This window comes from Vombatus ursinus, unplaced genomic scaffold (genome assembly GCF_900497805.2).
Source record: "Vombatus ursinus unplaced genomic scaffold, bare-nosed wombat genome assembly UNPS02001419.1, whole genome shotgun sequence".
In the NCBI taxonomy this organism is placed as follows: Eukaryota; Metazoa; Chordata; class Mammalia; order Diprotodontia; family Vombatidae; genus Vombatus; species Vombatus ursinus.
The window spans coordinates 30,715,587-30,739,566 of NW_020941197.1; the positions used below are offsets into that span (position 1 = coordinate 30,715,587).

Here is a 23,980-nt window from a genome sequence, read left to right on the forward strand (position 1 = left end):
AAGCCAGAATCAGATTAAAATGTAATTGAGAGATGTTTAACAAAATGTTGCTGTTCAGTCATTTCAGTCATGTTGGACTCTTTGTGACTCCATTTGGTGTTTTCTTGGTAAAGATACTGGAGTGTTTTGCCATTTCCTTCTCTAGCTCATTTCATAGATGAGGCAACTGAGGCTGACAGGGTTAAATGACTTGCCCAGGGTCACACAGCTAGTAAGTGTCTAAGGCTGGATTTGAACTCAAGTCTTCCTGATTCCAAGGCCAGCACTCTATCCACTGTGCCACCTTGCTGCCCAAAATAAATAAATGTAACAATATAAATAAATACAATACAACATAGGTAATGTCAACTTGTGATTTTCTAAGTGCAGCCTGCATGGATACCTTTCTATCTGAGTTTGACCCCTCTGTACTAGAAGACCTCTAGGATCTCTTCCAGCTCTAATTCTTTTGATCTCATTTGATTCTCTTAACAGGTAGGTTATGATAACAACTCATTTCTATAGCACTTTAAGCTTTAGGAAGCATTTCCTCATACAGTGAAGGATTCCCACTTCCCACCCCAGCCTAGCTGGTGCAATCACTAGGTGTTGCAGTGGATAGAGTGCTGGACCTAGAGTCAAGAAGACCTGAATTCAAATTCAGCCTCAGACACTTATTGACTGGGCAAGTCACTTAACCTCTCCCTGTTTCCTCAACTGTAAAATGGGGGTAATAATGGCACCTACCTCCCAAGGTTGTTTCAGGATAAAATGACAAGATTTATAAAGTGTTTTTTGAGCCATAGAGTACTACATAAATGCTAGCTATTGTTGTCATCAAGGGAATAGATAACAGAGAAGAGGAGATGTTAATACAATAAAGAAAATGTGAAGATGTGTCTTCTATGCCCTGTTAAAGGGTGAAGAAGTTTCCCAGATGGAATTATAGAAGTAGTTTGCCATTGGCCGGCCAAAGATTGGCCCTTAAAAGCTTGCCAGTCCTCCAGAAGGTCAAGGAAAGAAAAACAGCTTTGTGAAGTGAGATTCCTGACCTCCTACCAGAAAGGGGAGGGAATTTTTGTCTCCATTTTCCCCTCTTGGACGTGATGTCTTGTAGCAGAACTACTTGCCCAGTAGGAAATGCCGTAACTAGTAGGGAAGGAGAAAAAATCAAGAGACAAGTGGAGGAAGCTCTTAAAGGAATGTGAGCTCTGGCAGAAGAGAAGAGAGCTAACTATACATTCAAGAAAGAATGAGCTCTTCAAGTCAGAAGTTGAACTATAAATAAGAGAAGGCTCAGGAAGCCCAGGAGGGTTGGGGTACCCAGGAGGGAGCAACATGAGAATACCAAGAGAAAAAAAAAGTACACCAAGGCTCTGCAGGGTTAAGATGAGTTAGCTGCCTTGACCATATGTGTTCTCTGCATGTATACCTCACTACCAGCATACTCTCTACATAAGCCCAGTCTTCCCACTGGTGCTGTGTGTATTTGTGGGAAAGTGTGCCTCAAAATGATGGGGGGGTATCTTAGTAGGTATTGTTCTTATAATCATCTTAGTAAATGTCTTTTCTTTGAGTTAATTGTATTCGCTGACTGACTTAAAGGTAAATACACTATTGGGAGTTGGTGAGCTATAGTTTTAGGAGTGTGAATCCACTTTGAACCCAAGATAGTAGCAGTCAGCCCCCTGGGGACAGAATTCAATCTGCAAGTGCAATTGGGAAAAGGCACTACACTTAAAACAACCCTGTGAGATAGGTACTACAGGAGTTATAACCCTCATTTGGTAAATAAGGAGACTGAGGCTAAACAAGGTAAAGTGGCTTGCCCAAATTCACCTAGGAAAGAGCCCTGGATTTGAGCCCCGGGATTCTAGCCAAGTCCAGTCCTCTTTTCCTTGTGCCATATTTGGCCTCTCATTATTTCCTCTCTTCTCTCTCCCTCACACACACTACGCGCGCGCGCACACACACACACACACACACACACACACACAATAGTCTTTGAGACAAAGTGGACTTGGAGTTAGGAAGATATGGGCTCAAATCCTGACTTTAAAAATTACTAGTTTTATGATCATGGCCAACCTCCCAGGGCCTCAGTTTCCTCATATGGAAAAAGCATTTTGAGTAGAAGGGTAACCCAGTTACACCTGCATGTTAGGAAAAAGCACTTGGCATCTGAGTGGATGGTGGATTGGAGAACGGAGAGGTTTGGGGTAAGGAGTTGCATTAGGAGGCTGTTGCAATAATCCAGGCAAGGGGTGATAAAAACCTGAACTAGGGTAGTCACTGTGTGAGTAGAGAGAAGAAGGGAAGGTATTCCAGGCATGGTGCACAGCCAATGCAAAGACTCAGAGGTAGGCGATGGAACTTTGTATGTGAGAAATAGCAAGTATGGCTAAATTGGAGAGTACATGGAAGGGAATAGTAAGTAAGAACATAGAAGGAACTAGGCTGTAAAGAACTTTAAAAGCCAAAGAGTTTATATTTGATTCTAGAAATAATAGAGGATCATTAGAATTTATTGAGAAGAGGGTTAGTATAGACTAGTATTTTAGGAAAATCACTTTGGCATCTGAGTAGAAGATGAATTGGAGTGGGGAAAGATTTGAGGCAAGGAGTTGCATTAGAAGGCTATTTCCGGGCAAAAGGTGATAAAAAGGCCTGAGGTGGTGGTGGTGGTGTGAGTGGAGACAAGGGGTTATATTCTAGAGATGCTGTGGAAAAAGAAACTATGCAATTTGGCAACTGACTGTTTATGTGAGGCGAGTGAGAATGAGGAGTCAAAGATGACAATGAGGTTGTGAACCTGGGCAACTGGAAAGATGGTGCTTTCTCAACAGTGAAAGGAAAGCTCAGGAGAGGGGTGGGTTTTGGGGAAGGGAAACAACGAGTTCTATTTTGGACATGTTGAATTTGAAATTCGGTTCAAAATGTGTAATAGGCAACTGGTAATGTTGGACTGGAGCTCAGGAGAGAGACTAGGGCTGGATATTTAGGTCTGGGAATCATCTATATAGACATGAAAATTGAACCCAGGAGGGCTGGTGAAAGACTATAGAAAAAAAAAAGAAAAGAGGGACCAAGACAGAGCAAGGGGGGAATACCTACAATTTGTATATGTGACATGAATGAAGATGCATCAAAGTAGACTGAGAAGGAAGGGTCAGACAAGTAAGAGGAGAATCAAGGAGTAGTGTCACCAAAACCCCAAGGGGGAAGAATATCTAGGAGGTGATCAACAATCTTAAATGCTGTGCAGAGGTCTGAGAAATGAGAAAGGGTTATTACATTTGACAATGAAAAGATCATTGGTAACTTTGGAAGGAGCAGTTTTATTTGAATGATAAAGTCAGAAACCAGATTGCAAGAGGTTTTAGAATTGAGAGGACAGGGAAGCAAAAGTTAGCTGAGAAGAGGAGTAGACCTAGGAGGAGAGTGAGCAGGAATCATCAGATCAAGTAAGGGTTTTTAAGGAGGGTGAAGACTTCAGAGTATTTGCAGATAGTAGGAAAGGAGTCAGAAGATGAGAGAGAAACAGACAGAAAGAGAGACAGACAGACACACAGACACACTCACACATACACAGAGACAGACAGAGAGACGGAAAGAATGATAGTAGAAACAATCTGCTGTAGGAGATAGGAAAGCTAGGATCAAATGTTGGCCTTACCAAAAAGGGTGATCTCTTCATCCAGGAATGGAGTGGAAAAGATAGTGGAGGGATGATGTTAGAGAGATATAAACTAAGAAGTGGAAAAGAGGGAGTTTACCCCAAATTGCCTTAATTTTTTCTGTTAAGTATGAGGCAAAAGCCTTACCTGAGAGAATGGGTGAGGGGGTTCCATGGCAGGCTGAAGGCGAGAAAAAAAGACTTGAAACAGTCACCATGGTGAGTTGAATAGAGAATCAATTAGGAAGGAATAGGATTGTCTTACCTAAGTGAGGGTTCAGCTAAAACTGGGTAAAATAGATTTGTAGTGTACCCAATCAGCATATTTTTGTGACTTTGTGGGACTATTCAGTAGCATGTGGTACGAACAAAGGGGATAGATAGTGGGACTAATCCAGTCTTCAGATTTAGCAATGTCTTAGTGGAGATAAGACAAGGAAATTAAGAGATTCAGTATAGAAGATGGTGAAGAATTAAACTGGTTCAGCAAAGGGGTCGAGACTGTTGAGGGAGGAGAATGCAACCAGAAGAGGAGTAATGGCCTAGAAAATACTGAGAGGCAGAGGAACAAGAGATCACCATGAGGATACAGAATAAATTTGGGAGTATTAATACATAAAGATGCAATGATTAAAAATTATGATTAGATAAAGGAATTTCAGAGTTCTTGAACATGGGAAGTGGAACACTTGTGGGTGATGACAAGGTCAAAGGTGTGATTGCCTTGCATGTAAGTAGCTGAAGTTGAATGAAGGAGGAGGTCATGGGGTTGAGTAGACTGAGGAACTGGGAAGTCAGTGTATTGGAGGGAACACTAATATATTTTTGAAATCCCATAATATGAGATTGGAGGCTGGAGAGGGAGACTGTGAGTCAGGAGGCACTAAACTTACTGAGAAAGAAAGGAAAATGTCCTGTGAGTCGGTATCTAATGGCTGCCAAGATCTGGATTAGGGACAAATTGAGATAAAGTGAACCTCTAGGGAGAAGCTTCTGAAGGAAGATGGTAGAATATTCCACCTCCATCAATGGGACCAGTGAGTTAAGGGGCATGAGAGGAGATCTAACCAATACAGAGAGGATATCCCAGAATGCAGTGATATAGAAAGAACCAGTCTTTGTGATGCCCGAAACTGAAAGGAGCATGAGTGGCATTGTGTTGAACTCTTTACAAATGTTACCTCATTTGGACCTCACAACAATCCTGTGAGGTAGGTGCTATTATTTCCACTTTATAGCTGGGGTCACTGAGGCAGACAGAAGTTAAGTGATTTGCTCAGGATTACACAGCCAATAAAGTAGCTGAGTCCAGATTTGAGTTCAGGGCTCCATGACTCCAGGCCCACTGCTCTAGTCACTGTGCCACCTAGTTGCCTAAGTAGAAGAGGCAGGAAGAGCTGACGTGAGATCATGTGGATTGAGGTGGATGCAAATGAGGAAAGAGACAACGCTGGTTGGGGAAGAAGGCTTATTTTTCCAAAGCTAAAGGTTTAATATCTCTGGGATGGGGAGTGTAAGAGTGAAAGAGAGTATACTATATAGGGGATAGTAGGGAAGGGTGGGAATTCGTCTAAGCAAAATATCAGTGGTTGGGAGGAGGTCTGCTGATGAAGGCAACTGTTTAGAAGGTTCCAGATCCACCCAGCCTATCCTCAAGGTCTCTGCACAGAGACAGGAGGCAGTGTTATATCTGAAGGCATCTAGAAGATGAAAGAAGAGAAAACGTGACCTGGTGCTGACAGTGTTGTGTGAGGATACCGAAATACTTGAAGGGTCTGTGATTTTCTTACTGTCAAGAAACTCCTGGTGCGGAAGCTCTCTCCACTGATACAAATCATACACCATCTATAACTCAGTAGATAAAACCTAGGGAGTTGCTTGAGTTACATAGTAAGTTGCCTAGAGTTACCCTGCCTGACCTTTACTAGGTCAGAGGGAAGATTTGAACCCAGACTCCAAGCCTAGCCTTCTATTTACCACACCCATGGTATCAAACACAAATAGAAACAGAACTGCTAAACAGTACACGTGGATCTCTGTGAGCCGTGTATTGATTTAGAAAACTACAAATTAATTATCTACAATTTATTGTATTTTAATTTATTTTGTTAAATATTTCCCAAGTAGATTTTAATCTGGTTCAGACCACACTCTGGAGTGTTGTTGCCCACATGTCTGACACCTCTGTACTACTTTATGCTGTCTCTACAATGTGGACACATCCAGGCCAAAGAACCTGTGAGAAACATATTCCTCTGTTATGGTGTCACCTAAGGCTTCCAAACATAACTGCAATGACCAAGACTCCGGCCTTGAAAGGAAGTTTTGTTTTGTGGCAGCTCAGCAACATTTAAAAAAAACCCCAACAATTTTCTATGTTTAGTCAGTCAAATCAAATCAAATTTTTTTTTTATTACCCAGCTGAGAAAGGGAGATCAGTATTTCCTGTGAATAAATATGGCTGTTTGCTAGGTTGGGCAATGAACAATTATGACTAGAGAGAAATCAGAATATTCTCGCTTCTGTGTGTTTTAATTAACTAATTAACTAATTAATTAATTTTTAGTTTTCAGCCTTCACTTCCACAAGATTTTGAGTTCCAAATTTTCTCCCCATCTCTTCCCTCCCTCACCCCAAGATGTTTGTTCATTCTGATTACCCTTTCCCCCAATCTGCCCTCTCTTCCATCACACCCTACCCCCTTCTCTCATCCTCTTCCCCTTCTATTTTCCTGTAGGGAAAAAAGGCTTCTAACACTCTCAATTCTTGATCATACCTTTGAAGGTTCAGCTCTTTTTGCTTCTTTCCTTCTAGGTTTACTGGAACAAGGAGGGATCAACATGGAAAAGCCTCCCAAAGAAGTGAAAGTCTACCTCCTGACCACTTCAAAGGCTCCATACTGCCGTGAGTAGCAACTTTCTCTCCTCCCAAATAAAATCAAACAACAATAAGAAATAAAAGAAGAAACCCATCTTATCTCAGACTACTAATATTGAAAGCAGCCTTTATTATTAGTCAGTTGTTTTCAGTCATGTCCAACTCTTTGTAGCCCCATTTTGGGGGTCTTCTTGGCAAAGATACTAGAGTGGTTTGCCATTCCCTTTTCAGCTCATTTTACAGATGAGAAAACTGAGGCAAACAGGATGAAATCACTTTCCCAGGGTCAGATGGCTACTGAGTTTCTGAGGCCAGATTGGAACTCATGAAGATGAGTTTTCCTGACTCCTACACCATCTAGCTGAACCCCAACAGTCTATTATGGAGGAAATTTGGTGTCAACATGTTTGGTTTCAAGTCCTGCTCTGACCATTAGACAATGCCACATGAGGACTGACTCAGGAGTCATAGGACCCACATTCCAGTCTCACTTCTGCTGCTTACTATTTGTGACCTTGGGCAAGTCACTCCTCTCTCTGGGCCTCAGTTTCCTCAAGATGATCCTTAAAATCTTTTTCAGATCTAAATCTATGATCCTATGTTTCAAATCAAGCCCATGGCTACACAGGCCTTCATGCTCTTCCTAGACATCTACTCCTTCCTGTACTAGGGGAGAATCAAGTTCCATGAAGGGCAACAGACCCTTTCTCTTCATTCTATCTTAAGCCTCAGTGGGGAAATCAAGTAATGTGACTGAATAGTCGATGGGTAAACTCAGATAGAGGGCAAATTAAAAATTTTTATAGATAAGATTTGAAAACCGGGCCTCAATGGGCATTACTTACTGGCCACTGGAGGCTTTAAGCCTTCATTCTAATATATAACTCTACTTATCACAAAATAAACACCTGTAAGCCATAAGAAGTCAATTAATTAACATTTATGGAGCACCTACTATGTGCTAGGCATTGTGCTAAGCACTAAGGATACGAAAAAAGGTAAAAGAAAGTTCCTTGCTCTCAAGTTTACAATCTCATGGGGAAATTAACAACCAAAAAAATATATATGCAAGCTATACATAGGATAAATAGAAAATAATTAATAGAGGGAAGGCTCTAGAATTAACACTGGATGTGGATTCAGAGGATTTGGGTTCAAATTCTACCTCTGATCCTTACAACCTGTGTATTCCTGGGCAACTCACTTAAATTCCCTAGGTCAGATTCCCTGAACTGTAAAATGAAGGGGTTGGAATAGTCATCATTAAGGTACCTTCCAGGTCTACATCTGTGTTCCTATGACTATTCCAAAGTGTCCCTCACTGTGGCCTCCCTGGGTTTTGTGTCTTTCAGCAGCTGTACACCTTATCTATCCCTAGTCCTAGCTCTGGCGGCACCACCACCATTTTGGATGATATAAGTAGAAAGTTTCATGTTCCTAATCTCCCACCCTCACCCCCATCTCACTTTCCTCATTTCTCTGGCATGTTTTGCTTTCCTAGTCTGTTACAGTCTCGTGGAGTTTCATTTACAGAAAGTGAGAAACAAGAACACCAACATTGAAGTCACTTTGCATAGCAGTAATCTTACAACTTCCATTAAGATTACCATGTAAGTAATCTGTGTGCCTGACCCCTCCCACCTTGGGCACTCCCTTTCTTTTTCTTGGTTGTCTATGTGTGTGGTCTTACCCTATGAGGATGTAAACTACTGGAGGTCAAGAACTGGGTCTTTGTATCCCCAATGCCTAGTATAGTCCCTGGCATACAGTAGGTATTTAAAAAAATGCTTTTTTCATTCATTCATTCATTCATTCATTCATTCATTCATTTATCCTGGCATCTGAGGTTATGGGACATCAGTGCACTTTCCTTGCTAAAAACCGAATAGGTAGCAATAGTTCAAGCTTTCCTGACACAACATGACACCATTCCACTCTCAAGAACTCCCTGCTTTAGATCATAGACTTAGAAGTGTTAGGAAGCTCTGACGTCATTTAGTCAAACCTCTACATTTTATCGATGAGAAAATGGAGTCACTGAGGGGTCAAGTGCTTTACCCAAGGCCATGCAGGGAGAAAACATCAGAGCCGGGACCATAGTCCCAAACATCTGTGTGCCTGATTGTGGTTATCATAATAGGTCACATTCAAATAGTGAAGAGAGCTTTATAGTGTCTTTTCCCTTATAACAACCATTGGGGTACAATGAAGAGTACTGGATTTAGAGTGCAAGGACCTGCATTTGAATCTCACCTCTCCACTTACTGTCTTTGAGACCTTGGATAAGCCATTGACTTTTTTTAAGCCTCACTTTCCTCCTCAGTGCAATGAATGAGTTGGATTATTTTCAATTAACGAGCATTTTTTAAGTGCTTACAGCATGCCAGGCATTGTATTAGACGCTAGGGATACAAAGACAGAAGTGAAAATAGTTTCTGCCTTTGAAGAGCTTTCAATCTAGCTGGGGAGACAATATATACAAGCAAAAGTATATGTAAAATAATTTGGGGAGAAGCTTGAACAACTGGGGGGGGCATTAGGAAAAGTTTCATTTATTGTAGACTAGAGGTGTTGAATACGCTGGTCATAATACACCTTGTGGAACTAATTGGGAATTATTTATTTATTTATTTATTTTTGGGTGAGGCAATTGAGGTTAAGTGACTTGCCCAGAGTCACACAGCTAGTTATGTGTCTGAGGCTGGATTTGAACTCAGGTCCTCCTGACTCCAGGGCTGGTGCTCTATCTACTGAGCCACCCAATTGGGAAATACTTAACAAAATAAATAAAAATACAACAGAATGTAAATTTTGTTAATATCTGATTTTCTAAGTTACTATGTGGCTACAGAGATCCTTATATATGGTTTAGTGGCCCTGTTTATGTTTGATTTTGGTACCACTGTTATAGAAAGTGACATTTGGGCTGAGTCTTAAAAGATGCTAGGGATTTTAAGAGGCAAAGGTGAGCAGAGAGTGAATTGAAAGGAGAGAATGAAGGATGATATCAAGGGGTTGTGAGATGTAGGAATGGGAAGAAGAAGGGTGATTGGGCCTCTATTTTCTTAATAAAGGATGAGGCAAGGTCCTCAGTTATTAGGGTCCGGGGAATAGATGCCCTCTAGTAGATACCTTTCCAGGGCAGCCAGGTAATGCAGTGGATACAGCACTAGCCCTGGAGTCAGGAAAGACTCATCTTTCTGAGTTCAAATCTGGCCTCAGACATTTACTAGCTGGGCAAGTCACTGAATGCTGTTTGCCTCAGTTCCTCATCTGTGAAATGAGCTGGAGAAGGCAATGCAAACCACTCCAGATTCCTTACCAAGAAAATCCCTAGTAGGGTCACAAAGAATTAGACATGCCTGAAATGACTTAACAATAACAAGGAATAAGTTACCCAAGTAATAAAGCTACTAGGTGACTCAATTCTCTTCTTCTTCAATGCTATTAGCATTGAGCTACTTTTTGGGACTATAGATTTAGAGCTGAAAGGGACCTTAGAGATCATTTCATCTCTCAGATTTTAGATGAAGAAACTGGGGCCCAGGAAGGTTAAGTGATTTGTTTAGGTTCCCAAAGTGGGCAATACTGCCCCCTGAGGGATGCTGGTATGATCCAAGGGAGCAGTGGTAGCCTCGGGTGCAATTGGAGGGCATTGAATAAAATTAAGGGGGTGGTGGAAGCATTAGGAAAGAAGAGACAATAAGAAAATTTTGAAAAACCATTCCTACATGTTTCATCTGTTGTGTAACATAATTAAAGTCATAGTGGTTACATTATTTTCCCAATAAACACACAAAATGCAAGTTATAACCCATCAGCGGTCAAGTCCACCAACAAGTCTTAACAAGCAAGTGTTGGCAGGCCATACGTTGTTGAGAAGTCCAGCATGCATCGGCAGGAATATGTGTATGTAATGACTTGTTTACAATATGATACCATATGGTTACATGATGCAATATTGTGTCATCAAAATTTCAATGCAGGAAAAAACCCACAAATTTACAATACATTATTAAAGATGCATCATTTTTTAAAAAACTCTTATATTTTTTGAAATGACACAAATAAAAAAGAGTTACAGGGTCAAAGAAAGTAGATTCCCACGGCGGGGGGTGCTGAGTAAATTTTTTGAAAAGGGGTCAGTAGGCCAAATAAGTTTGGGAACCTCTGGTTTAGGGTCACACAACTAGTAAGGATTTGAGGCATGATTTGAACCCAGTCCTCTAACTCCAAGTCTAGCACTTGTCTTTCTTCTTTTATAAGATCTAAAATTTTACAACCCAAATTCAGAAGAGGAAGTAGAGCAGGGCTGCATGACTGAGTTAAGGTCGGTTCCTTCCTTGCCACACTTCTGATGAAACTCTTTTTCAACACACTCTGAGTTCTGATATAAGCAAAGGGAGAGAGGAGTAGAGATAGGCATTCATACTTGAGTGTCCTTGAGTTCTCCTGAATTAACATGTTTTTGCAATGGATCTAATCTTTTTTTCTTTGAATATTTTAAAGACATTTTAGCATAAAAAGAATTTTAAAATAGTTAGCATCCAATTCTGTCTCTGTACCTTTCCACTGGCCGTGTCCTCGTGCCTGAAACACACTCTCCTCACCTCTTCACTATTACACTCTGAGCTCCTTGAGAGCAGGGACTATGTATGTGCCTTTCTTTGTATATTCAGTAATTAGCACAGTTCCTGGCACATAGTAAGGGTTTAATAAATGCTTGTTGATTGTTGACTGACTGCACCTCTTAGAATCCTTAGTGTCTTTTAAGAACCCCTCAAGCACCATCTTCTAAATGAAGTTGATTCCCTTGGCTACTAATGCCTCCCCCCAAGTCACCTTGAATCTGTTTTGTATGTATATCTATATAAGTCTATATATCTATATATCTACATAAGTTCCCCTGATACAGTGTAAATAAACTGAGGACAGAGACAGTCTTTCTCTGTAACCTCTATAAGCTCTCAGTCTCTTACTGGGCTCTTTCTAACTACTGCATCTCAGTCTTCTTCAGATCCTCTGCTCTTTTCCCTGACACCCCACATTTTCTTCTCCTTGAGTTTCGTAAAGAGCTGTAGTGGTTAGAGAGCTGTCCTTGAAGCCAAGAAGTTCTTCCTCTGGAGGAAGTCAAGCAGCTCTTCCTGCGGAGGGCACACACTGGCTGTGTGACCCTGGGCAAGCCAGTTAACTCCTCAGTGACCAAGGCAGCTGTAGAAGACTTGAAATTGCAGAAAAGGTGCTGACCTGCACTACTAGAGGGAGTTTCTTCCCTGTACCATGAAATCAGAGGTCAGGTTCCTATATGGAATTTCATATCCCTTTTAATCTCCCTGTCTCTGAGCATCCTGCTTCTGATCTGGTGGCTCATAGTCCTTCTTTCTGTCATACAGCCCTGCAGAGCTTAGGCAATATTCACGCAGATCTGGGCTTCAAGGCAAGGAGGGTGGGAAAATGAAGCCCCAGCTCTATAAGGACAGAAGATAGAAAGAGGGCATCTAGTCCTCTGTTCAAACTTTCCCCTTAGTTTGAAAGATCCTGCATACGCATCCTTATGCCTCAAAACCTAAGGGGAGCAAAACCCTTGGAAACTTTGCTTTTTAACAGATTTAATACATGCAAATGCTGCCACTTAAGGTCTGAAAAGGCCTGGAAAATGCACAATCCTCATAGCCAAAAATACCTTACCAAGCCAAACCAAACCAAAACCCAGCCAACTAATAATAAAATCAAGACTCATTCTAAACTCCTAAGAGAGAATAATCCTCCTACAAAATTTGTTGAACTAAGAATTTAAAATAAACTTTCCATTTCTAGGTAACTCAACCTAGAAGTGGAGCTCTCTTTCAATCTTATTTTTGCCTTTTATTAGAAACCCAACTGGGTGTTTTTCCCCAAGTGATGAAATGTCAAGAATTAGGAGAGCCCCTTTTTGCTAAAGTTTTCTCTTCCTCCTTCTTTTCCTCCTTCTCACTCACTCTCCCTCTTTTCTCTCCCACCCTCTATTTCATTCTTTCCCAAACCCAATCTCCCCTTTCTCTTCCTTCCTCTCCGCTCTCTCCTTTCTCTCAACATAGCATCAAATTTTTATTGAGTACCTACTGTATCCCTATCTCAGTGGCAAATCTGAAGATGTATAAGGTGTAGTCTCTGCATTTCAGGACTTCATGCTCTAGTACCATAGCAAGCATCCATAGCATTCCAGAACCAGAAGGGAACCTCAAAGTCCACCTAGTCTAAAGATTTCAAACTTAATGGGTCCCAGTGCTTTCTATGTCCCTCAACTCTCCAACCCCTCCTTTGTGCCTTTGTTCTGAGGTAGTGTTATGTAGTTCATAGAACCCTGGACTTGAAGTAAGGAGAATAGGTTCTGATCTCTTCAACATGGGACCTTTAACAAGTCACTGAGCTTCCTGATATGATATATATGTATATATGTGTGTATGTATGTGTATATATATATTTATGTATATACATACATATCCATATGCATATACATATGTATATACACACATATATACATACATACATACATACATACACCTTTGCATGCCCCACCCATTGGGTCGTGGTGAGGTTCAAATGAGCTAAGATCTGGAGAGTACATTGTAAAGTTTAAGGCCTATATTAGTTTGAACTATTAATATTTATTTAATTTAGACAGATATCAGAATCAGATGAAAACATCTTTAGGGACAGAAACAAATCTATATGTTAGTAGTATACAATTGACTCATGTAATAAACTTAAAGAGCAAATTTGAGGCTAACCCTTACCTGCTGCATGAATTCTCCTACGAACACCCTAGATGAGAGGTCATCCAGTGACTTAATGGGCAGACAAGGGAGAAGGGAACTATTCAGAAATACATGTAATGTAAAAGCAAAAGGTATCAACAAAAAAGAGAAATCATCCATCCTTAGCCTGAACAACTCCAGTAATGGGGAACTATCTAGCTGAAGAGCTAAGATATACATATTAAATGAAGGGGTTAATTAAAAGTACCAGGTAATATCTGACAAGTTTTCCATTATAAGTTTGCTATGATGACTCATTATTTGGTAGAGGTGATCTCAAGTTCTCAAAGGAAATACCTAAGAAATCCAAGCTCCAGCTACCACATTGAAAAGGTTTTGAGTTACCTATCTATTTTAAGTCATTAAACATTTGTTGTTGTTTAATCAATTCTGACTTTATGTGACCCATTTTGGGGTTTTCTTGGCAGAGATACTGGAGTGGTTTGCCATTTCCTTCTCCAGCTTATTTTACAGATGAGGAAATTGAGGCAAATAGGGTTAAGTGACTTGCCCAGGGTCACACAGCTGGTAAGTGTCTGAGGCTAGATTTGAACTCAAGAAGATGAGTCATCCTGACTCCAGGCCCAGCCCTCTATCCACTGCAACATTTAGCTGCCCTCATTAAACATTTACTTCATTCCTACTATGTGCTAGGCACTATGCTAAGCACTGGGGATACAAAGAAAGGTAAAAGATAGTCCCTGACCTAAAGGAGCTCATGGTCTAATGGGAGATCCAGCATGCAAACAACTATGTACAAACAAACTATATACAAGACCAATTGGAGAGCAGGAACTAGCATTAAAGGGGATTGGAAAAGGTTTTTTGTAGAATTTGGATTTTAACTAGGACTTAAAGGAACCCCGGGGAGCCAAGAGGTGGGGATGAAGAGGAAGAACATTCTAGGCATGGAGGACACCCATGAAAATACCCTGAGTCAGGAGATGAAAAATCTCAGTGTCTTATTTGAGGAACAGTAAGGAGGCATCCCTGGATCTTAGATTTCAAGCTGGGTTTGTAAGATATAAGAAGACTGGCAAGGTAGGGGAGGAGGACGAGTAATGAAGGGCTTCGAATGCCAGAGAGAGGGCTTTATTTTTGATCCTGGAAATGATAGGGGGCCATGGGAGTTTAATGAATAGAGAGGTGACATGATCAGACCTACACTTTAGGAAGATCACCTTGGCATCTGAGCGGAGGATGGACTGGAGTGGGGAAAGACTTGTGGCCAGCAGACCCACCAGCAGGCTATTGCTTTAGTAGAGGCATAAAGTGATGAGGGTCTATGTATCTGTTAGTTGAGGTGATATCAGTCTAGCTAAATTTAAAGAGGTTCAATACTAGAAAGGTGACCACAGGTGACCCATCTTTCCACCCTCTGATTGGTTGATCACATAACCCTCAGGGTCAAGCTACAGACAAGTTCCCTTCTTTGGAGACCATTGTTCTGAGGATTAGAGGGATTTCTCTCAGCACTCATGGAGGGATCATTCCTAGCAATGAAATAAAAGATCTCTGGAATATAATATGGAAGTATGTAAGTGCCAGACAAGTAGTCTGGACAACAGGTTCTCCAGGATTTCACTCTTGTGTCTCCTTACAGATTGAAAAACCAGTTCATTGGCAAAGGACTGATAGCCCACTCGATCCCACATTGCCACATAAATCAAGTGATCCTGAAGGTTCTTTCCTCCAACCATGTTTGGAAGAAAGATAAGAGCTCCATCACTGGGAGATTCTGCGCCATCCCTTTGCCTGCTAACCACAGGTAAACAGACCCTTTCAGTGACCATTGCCAAACACAGACATTTGTCCTTTCCACCTGACTATATATAGTGCTCCTAATATAAAAATGTCTCCAAAACAAACCAGGGCCAGTAAATGGGCTTACTCTGGCCAAAACCTATTTTAGTCTTGGCTAGCTGGGTCTGCCTGAGATGTCATCCTGAACACTTAGGGCTTCTGGGTGATGGGAATAACATGAAATTTGATATGACAAGATACCATTCAGTTACCACTTTCCCGTATGGAGATATACTAGTATGAGTAAGTGGTAAGCAAGACTTCCCTACCTCGCTAGGTACCAGGTACTTCTAGCCTGCCACTCAAAGCTGGAAGTATTCCTCTGAGTAAGCTTTTTAGTTGTTCCCCTTTATTTTCTATTTATATTTTTCTAATGTACTAGTTTGTCTGTCTGTTACACACTACGTCAGAAATAATTGCCAAACTGACATTTCAGTAGTATGGAGGCTGCTTCTGGATTAATGATTGCCAATGAGGGTAGAGGAAAGGGAAGAAAGAAAGAAATAACTAACTTGAAGTGGGAAGCTGCTTACTGTCCATCAAACAAATATTCTAGTGCTACTGAAAGAAAGAATATCCTATAACATGCTATGGAATAGCACTGAATCTAATTCCCTGATAAATAGGCTAGAGACATGCTTGTTCCTGTCCAAGAGACAGAGGACTTGCTAAGGTTCCAGTGGCCCAGTGAGTGATGCTAGGAAGTTTATCACCTTCACAGGAAGGTGACTTCAGCCACCTTAACCTTCCGTGTTGTCCTTCCCTTCCAAAAATGAGATTAATTGAAGGCAGACCAGCAAAATGGGCAGGTGTGGCTGAAAATTTCGTGGAATGTTTCTGCATTGAGAACATGTACAGGAGAATCAGCATGGAAGAGTGGATGGAATAGTGAACTAGAGTCAGAGAAAGTCTTGGTTCAAACCTTGTCTCAGATTAGCTCTCTTGGGGTAGTTAAGCTCTTAGCCTCAGTTTTCTTATCTGTAAAATAGGAATTAAAAATAACACCATCCTCCCTGGGTTGTTGTGAGGCTCAATTGAGATGATATACAGTGCTTCACAAGCTTTAAAGTGCTAACTAGGTAAGTATGAACTGTTATGATTATTATTATTGACTTGGCAACTACAACCTCACTCTGAGGGGCTCATTCCTAGATGATGCACTACTCCTGGTCTCAGAGTTGGCCAGAAGCCTTTGCTAAAAAGAGAAACTCTGTTCTTTATAGTGCCAGATGCTTTGGTTTAATAGTATCTAAAGCTAAAAGCATAAGAGGAAATGGAAAGTTTGGAAAGTGAAATGACTTTTCCAAGGTCACACAGATAATAAGTGGCAGAGTTGGGATTAGGTTTTCAGATTCAGATTCAGATGGAGTCATCTTCTCTCACCAAGTTTCCCTAGTGGTTGTGTTTCAGTGGTATGAATAATAACAATAACAATAACAACACAGTCACAATGGTACTTTAAAGTATGCAAATCACTTTGCATACTTTATCTCATCTGAGCTTCAGAATTTTACCTGTGAGGTAAAGTCATAAATTGAGAGCTGGAAGGGACCTTAGAGGCTAGTGAGCGCAACCCCTCCCTTTTTCCAGATGAAAATGCTGAGGATTAGAGAGATTAAGTGATTTACACATAGTCACCTCTGGGAAACATCAGTAGGAGAATTTGAACTCTGGTCTCTTTCATTCCCAGTCCATCATTCTATCCACCACGCCCCACTGCTGTAAGGACTCCACAGCTTATGTGTTAGAGTACTGATCTTGTAACCTCTTTTTAACTCTGAGATTATGAGTTTGAGTCTTGAAGTTGCATTAAAACAGGCTCAGCAAAACCCAACACACCTCTAATCTTGTTCGATTTACTACCACCCATTTTGCCCAGTTGATCGCCTAAGACATGATGGCCACTCCTAACCTCTTGCTGTTCTTCCCTTGTAGTACGAAGATGTGGTGCTCCTCCGAACCCATGACCTTGCAAACAAATATAAATGCTTTTGCAAAGCTGGAAATACCATGTGTGTAATATAATCCCTGGAGATCTTTGGAGGAGAGCAAGTGGTTTCATTCAGACTGCTCTTATCAGACTAAGGATAATATCTCTGTCATTATCTACTAAGTAGCACAAAGCTACTCATCATTATTTTTATTGATACGTTTTGTTTAGATATATGTGCCAATTCGTTCCCAATAAACAATGCCCCTTCCTGCCCTGGACCTTTCTGTTAAAAAGCTGTGATTAGGCAAAGCCATCTAAAACAGCTATTGTAAGTGATAGCACACATAATTTTCCACTTTTATAGTTTCTTCCTTTTTTTTTTCTTTTTCCCCCTCCTTCTTAATTGAAAGGAAATACGTCATCTGGGAGGAATACTGACCATTGCTATTAACTCGAATTTCTTTGCCTTTTAGGTTGTCTTTATTTGCATTATTAAAATCATTATGTATATTGTTTTATTGATTTTTCTTTCCTTACTCTGTATCAGTCTATGTCTTTCCATGTTTCTCTAATTTCTTCATATTCATCATTACTTACTGTCTAATAATATTTTACAGTAATTCCCATTCCCAGATATTCCCAAGTCATTGGACACAATTTGTTCCCAGCTTTTAACTATTATAAATAGTGCTGCTATGAATATTTTGATACCTTGGGGACTATTCTATCTTTCACTGATGTCCTTGGGGGTATAAACCACAGTAATGAGATCACAGTGCCTGACACATAATAAGTGCTTAATGAATGTTTGTTGACTGACTGGATCAAAAGGTAGCAACAGTTTAGAAACTTGTGTAATTCTAAAATAATTTTTTCAGAATAGTTGGGCCAATTCACTGTTCAGTCAGTAGTAAATTAGTGTATCTGTCTTTCAGCATTGTCTTTTTCTTATTAAAATTATAAGCAGAAATGACCCCATATCTTTGGCCTTTCTACCTAGAACTGTACCTGTTATTCACAAGAAACATTTATAGGGGAAAATCCATAAATTCCACAGAATAGTCAGATTGTTTTGTTTTAATGAAATTGTGTTACCGTGAGTATACTGAGAAAAAAAAATATCATGTTTGAAATCTGCAGGACTTAGAGGAAAGGAAAGTGAAGTGAATCTTCTCTAGGGTAAAGTACAAAGGAGAGGGGGTGTTCTGAAGTAATAGGTGAAAGACATAATTCAAACACACAGTATTCCACCTCTCTGTGACCTATTTCCTCCTCTGAGTTCCAACTGATTTTTTTTTTTTGGAGAGGGTCTTTTATTTTGGTGTCTGCTTTGAGAAATTAGATGGGTCTTCTCTAGGGAGTTTGAATGTTTAAGTGGACAGAAATGAAGGGAGATGATGGGTAAATTATTTGATGGCACATCCGGAGTGAAGCTTATCTAGTCTCTCCCAATTTACAACACAAAAAGCAAGTAATCAAGGGCCTTCATTATAATGAATGACATGGACAAGGGCCAGAGAGCACTGTATAGAATTCAACAATGACAGCATTAAGAAAACACTTTCTCTTAGATGATCATTACAACATGAAAATGGCTCACTTAGAATCTCAGATTGCAAGAGTTAGAAAGGGATCTCAGAATTTATATACTTGATCATCCCACCTAGTGCAGGCATCTCCTCTACAATCTTTGGCAAGTCAGTCTTTGGGCCTCAGTTTCCATGTCTGTGAAATAAGGAGGTTGTGCTGATTGGTTTAAGGAGGAGATTACTAGAATTAAACCCCCATCTATTTGTACAAAAGTATTCTTACCAGGATTATTCTTCAGAGTAAAATAACTGCAGACAAACTATGAACAAAGTGACAAAGGAATGGCTGAATAAATTGTGGTGGTGTATGAAGGTAAGGGAATATTATTACTCCACAAGAAAGGACAAATAAGAAGATTTCAAAGGCATATGAAGTGATGCATAATGACAAAAGCAGAACCAAAAGCATAATTATAAACATATAAATGAAAACAGTAAATTCATGTTAAAGATAAAGGATGACTTTGTTACTACCACATAAAAGTTCATATGCACATCTTCTGTTTAACAATCAAGTCAAGTCAACAAGTATTTATTATGTGCCAGGCACTATACTAAACACTGGGGATACAAATACAAGCAAAAAGAAAGATGGTGCAGGCCCTTAAGGAGCTTACACTCTGACGAGGGAAGACAACACATAAAGGGGAGCTGAAAGCAGTAAATAATAGAAGTGTATGGTTACATGTACAATTATTTGCAATTACTTTTTTATTCCATTCATTTGTTTTTATTTTTGCATTTTATTTCTTTTGTTATTGTTTGTATATTTAAATATACTTGTCAATGAAAGTTAAAATGTATTAATAAAAAAAAATAAAGAAAAGTGAGGGTGTTGGACTAAATAACACTGTTTTCTTCTACCTCTAAAATCCTATGATCTGGCCTTTGCTTTTGAATATTTTCAGGAATTGTAAACTCACTGCCTCCTAAGAGTACCCATTCCATTTTTCAATAATTCTATTGTTAGAAAATTCTCTCTTCTGTCAAGTTGAAATTTTCTCTTCTGGGGCAGCTAGGTGGCACCGTGGATAGAGCACTGGCTCTGGAGTCAAGAGGACCTGAGTTCAAATCCAGCCTCAGACACATAACACTCACTAGCTGTGTGACCCTGGGCAAGTCACTTAACTCCATTGCCTAACAAAAAAAAAAACAAAAAAAAAAAGAAATTTGCTCCCCTGTGCCTTCCTCTCATGGTCTTAGTTCTGCCCTCTAGAGCTACCTACAATAAGTCTACTTGCTTTTACATGTCATTCTTTCAAACAGTTGAAGATAGATCTCAAATTCCTTCTGTCTTCTTTCTCCATGATAAAAATCCCCAGTTCCTTCTACTGTTCTTCATATGTTCTCCTCCAGATACATTTTAATTTGCTATTATCTCTTTTAGAATGTTTTATCTGGAACTCAAATAATATTTGAATATATATGTATATATAATATTACATATATAATCTGATCAATTGGATGCAAATTTCTATTAATGAAACCTAAGATGACATCGTTGCAGCCATATTATGATGCTGCGTCTTAGTGGCTTACAAGACTAGACAGATCATCTGGTTAAAATTCTTCCTTTTACAAATATGGAAACAGAGGCCCAGAGAAATGAAATGGCATATTCTAGGTTACCCAGGGAGTAAGTGAAAGAGCCCGAATTTGAAACCTCCCTGGGGTCCTGAGCTCCTGATTAGGGCTTGACTGAGACCCACCATGCTGTTGGCCTCCAACCATCTTCATGCCGTGCCACAGGCCCATACTATTTCTCAGCCCTCCACTCCTTTCCAGCTCTTGCTATCCTTGGAAAGGACATATTACTGAATTGCCCTATGGATCTGCTCACTATCCCTCTTATTTCCCATTCCTAAACACCCCTCCCTGGTCAACTCTCTCTTATATGTAGTATCTTTTCTTATTAGAATGCAAACTCCTTGAGAACAGACTATCTTTTTATATTTGTGCCCCCAGTTTTTAGCAAGTGTCAGGTATATAGTAAGTGCTAAATTAATATATTTTAACATTCATTCATTCTTCAATCAATCAATCAAAGAGTACTAGTCTGGCTTCAGACTGACTGACATTTTGTCTCTCACCCGTTCATCTGGAAAAAGTCCTGGTGTTGACCGCACCTTTTGCAAAAACACTATCAGTCAGCTGGGGGTGGAGGTGGGAGAAGGGTCATCCAATATCCAATATAGCTGCGAGTATAAAGTTCACCGGGAGGGAGATCCAATGGACATTCAGAAATAAACTTCCTTTCTTTCTTTCTCTCTTTCTTTCTTTCTTTCTTTCTCTCAACATACTGTTGAAAAGTGCTGCTGTTTGCAGTCCTATGGCACCTCAGTCTTAGGTAGATTGTGAAAGCAGCGTTAGCTTTGGAGGAAGGTCATGGATCTGGAGCTGAAAGGGACTTCAGAGGACATCTATCCCAACCCCTCTCGTTTATAGATGAGGAAACTGATAAATTGGAAAGTGATTCGCGCAGGGGCACAGAATCCCTAAGTGTTAGTGGCTGGATTTAAACTTAGCTCCTTTGCCTGTAGAATCACTTTCTACTGTATCACGCCGCCTCCGTGTCCACTTCAGGATTAAGCTCACGTAGCAGCGCATTAGCTGAAACACAGAAAACACTTTATGAGCTGTTCCTACTGCACATTGAGATAATTTGGTCCAGAAATGCATTTCAGGGTCCTGTTTTCCCAGGGACCCTGTAATATAAGCCTCTGTTTGGCTTTTATTTTATGTGGAGGGGGATAAAGTGAAAGAATGTTAGGAATGTCCTGTTCCCTTCCTACCTTTCTAGTCTTCTTTCACTTTATCCCCCTCCACATAATCTATGATCCAACAGCCTTGGCTTTCTTGTCATTCCTCACACATGACACCCCATCTCCTGACTTTCATTGACTGCCCCCATACTTAGCTTCTTCCTTACAGCCTCTGGCTCCTCTTACTTCCTTCGAGACTCAGCTCCAAATCCTTTTCTCTACAGAAGGACTTTCCCACCTCCTCCTATCCCATCCCTCGGACCTTCCCTTTGAAATGACCTTCTACTGTATAGAATTCACATTTACAGTTTTTCCATGTTGCCTCCCCCGTTAGAACGTAAGTTTCTTGGGGGCAGGGACTATTTCTGCCTTTCTTTGTATCCTTAGCACCCAGCACAACGCCTGGCACGTAGTAAGTACTTTATAAATTTTTTTTGGCTGATTGACAAATGAGCTGGCACTAAAAAATATCAACTACAGAATCTGGGTCATCCATATTGCAGCTCAAGATTCTATGGAATTGATTTGAGGCCTTGCTCTGTGATATGAAGGTATGGTAGAAGCAACATCTATTTATCAGACATGTAGATTAGTTCTGGTATTTTCCCAAAAAGGCAAAGTAGCTGTCCCCAAGGCTTAACTGGTCCAATGGGTTAAGGTCTGAGCTGTTGACCCTTTACTGTTGACCAGATACATTACCCTGGGTAGATGAGGAATATGGCATCTACCTGAGCCAATGTTGTATCCTTGCTTGAGTACCCTTCCCATGCTATGGCTCAGTAAACCTTTTGATAACTGTTAGATGATCTACAAGCATCGCATTGCATTCTAGTATTGAAATTTAAACCTGAAGTCAGGCCTGACATGGAGATTTCTTTGTTTTTCATTATTTTATCTAGTTCCCTCTTACTAAGCCATACTAAGGTCAAGAAGGTAACTTTGCTCTTTGAAGAAGAATGTGTCTGTGAATAATGCTAGTTTAAAGGCAAGCAAACTGTGATTGTAAAGGATTCCAAGGGGTTCTTTCTAAAAACACTCAAAATCCCAGGGGGCTTTCAGGAGGAGAGCCCCACTTGGTTTTCAGGAGAAAGGTAGGCAAGATACTGCAATCTTTTCTGAACCCATCCCTTTTTAGAACCAGACAAGCAGAGGAATTTTTCAAAAGAGCTACTGAAACAGAAAATCTCCTGACAGATCAGATAGGGAGGGCAAGGGTTAGTTAGGAAAGCAACCCTTGCCTAGTTTGTTGGGAGAAAAAGCGTATCTACCCAAAAAGGCCTGGGTGAAAATAGGATGGGGGAACAAAGGGAGAAAACATCCATGTATTTTCAGTCTTTCACTATATCTAGGCTGAGGAAAGCTCTTTTCTTTTCATAGACACATCTCATGAATATGGCCTTGAGAAGTGACCTTTGAAAAAGTATGTTCCCAGAATCACATAAAACTTCACAGTAAAAACCCTAGTGAGGACATAGCTATTTAGCATTTACCCATATGTACAGCTTCTCTTTGAAGACTCTGGTCTTAAATTAGAATAAAAAATAAGTATCATTCAAAGGGCAACAGAGAGGTGTATGGTGGGTGTGGGCTGGTTGCAACCATAGCAAATAAGGAACTCTGAAGAAGAACCAGAGTAAAAGATGTCATCCAAGTAGCGTGTGATTAAAAAAGATGAGACAGTCCCATGGCAAGAGGAAGGACTGATTGATGGAGAATCTATGAGCTCTGCTGGTGTTCTTTTGATGTTGAAAAAAAGGAAGCAGGCCCCCAGGATGTTGAGTAGGCCCTCTGTGATAAATGAAAGAATGAATGGGAAAAAATATATTTATTAAGTGCTTAGTATGTGCCAGGCTAAGTACTGGGAATACAACTATTAAAAAGAGTCCCTGCCCTCAAGGAGCTTACATTCTAATGGGAAGAAGGGTTGGCATCAGGAGTGGTGTCCAGGGAAGGCTGTTTTGGTTTGGGAAATCACAGAGTAGTTAATTAACACAGCCTTCCTAGAAGAAGTGTTATCACAGCAACAGGATGGAAAGCAGGATGGGAGGAGTGGAGAAGTCTGATCCCAGGGAGTTCAGAGCTGAGTGATTTAGTAGCCTGGGCGAGGAAGTATCAGAACTGAGTGACTTAGTTCCCTGTGGGCACCAGCCTCTATAGATCTATTCTGGAAGGTGGAGCAGCAGTAGTGAAGTGAATGGGGTAAAGAAACATGGTGAATTAATGGGAACATGGAAGATTCACACACGCTTAATAGGTTGCAGTCTGTATTGCTAAAGAGAGTATCCACATTGATGTGGTCACAAATAGCTCCTTTTGTCATAGAACAGTTTAAGGTTCCCTTTTGTGACTGCTCTTCAATTCTGGGGAGAAGTTGTTGTTTTTAATCCAAGTTTTCTTAGTGAGGATGTTGAGTTCCCAACTGGTGACGGCCAAGGTCACTACTGATTAAAGGAGTTCCTTCAATCTATTGCTTAGTCCACTGAACCACAGATTTTTCCAAGAATAGATCATAGGATGTCAGACCTGGAAAGGGTCATTAGAGACCACCCATCCAACCCCCTTAT

The 23,980-nt window shown here is 40.4% G+C and overlaps 1 protein-coding gene across 1 annotated transcript in view; it reads left to right on the top strand.

Annotated features, from left to right (window-relative positions):
* PLA1A (phospholipase A1 member A) overlaps nt 1-17,578 on the top strand; it is a 68,051-nt gene extending 50,473 nt beyond the window's left edge. Inside the window, exons 12-15 of the mRNA XM_027867034.1 lie at nt 6,470-6,559; nt 8,034-8,142; nt 14,933-15,097; nt 17,068-17,578. Of these exons, the coding sequence (XP_027722835.1) occupies nt 6,470-6,559; nt 8,034-8,142; nt 14,933-15,097; nt 17,068-17,152 (449 nt within the window). The 3' untranslated portion in view covers nt 17,153-17,578. The remainder of the gene's footprint in view (nt 1-6,469; nt 6,560-8,033; nt 8,143-14,932; nt 15,098-17,067) is intronic.
* Nucleotides 17,579-23,980: the final 6,402 nt, after the last annotated feature.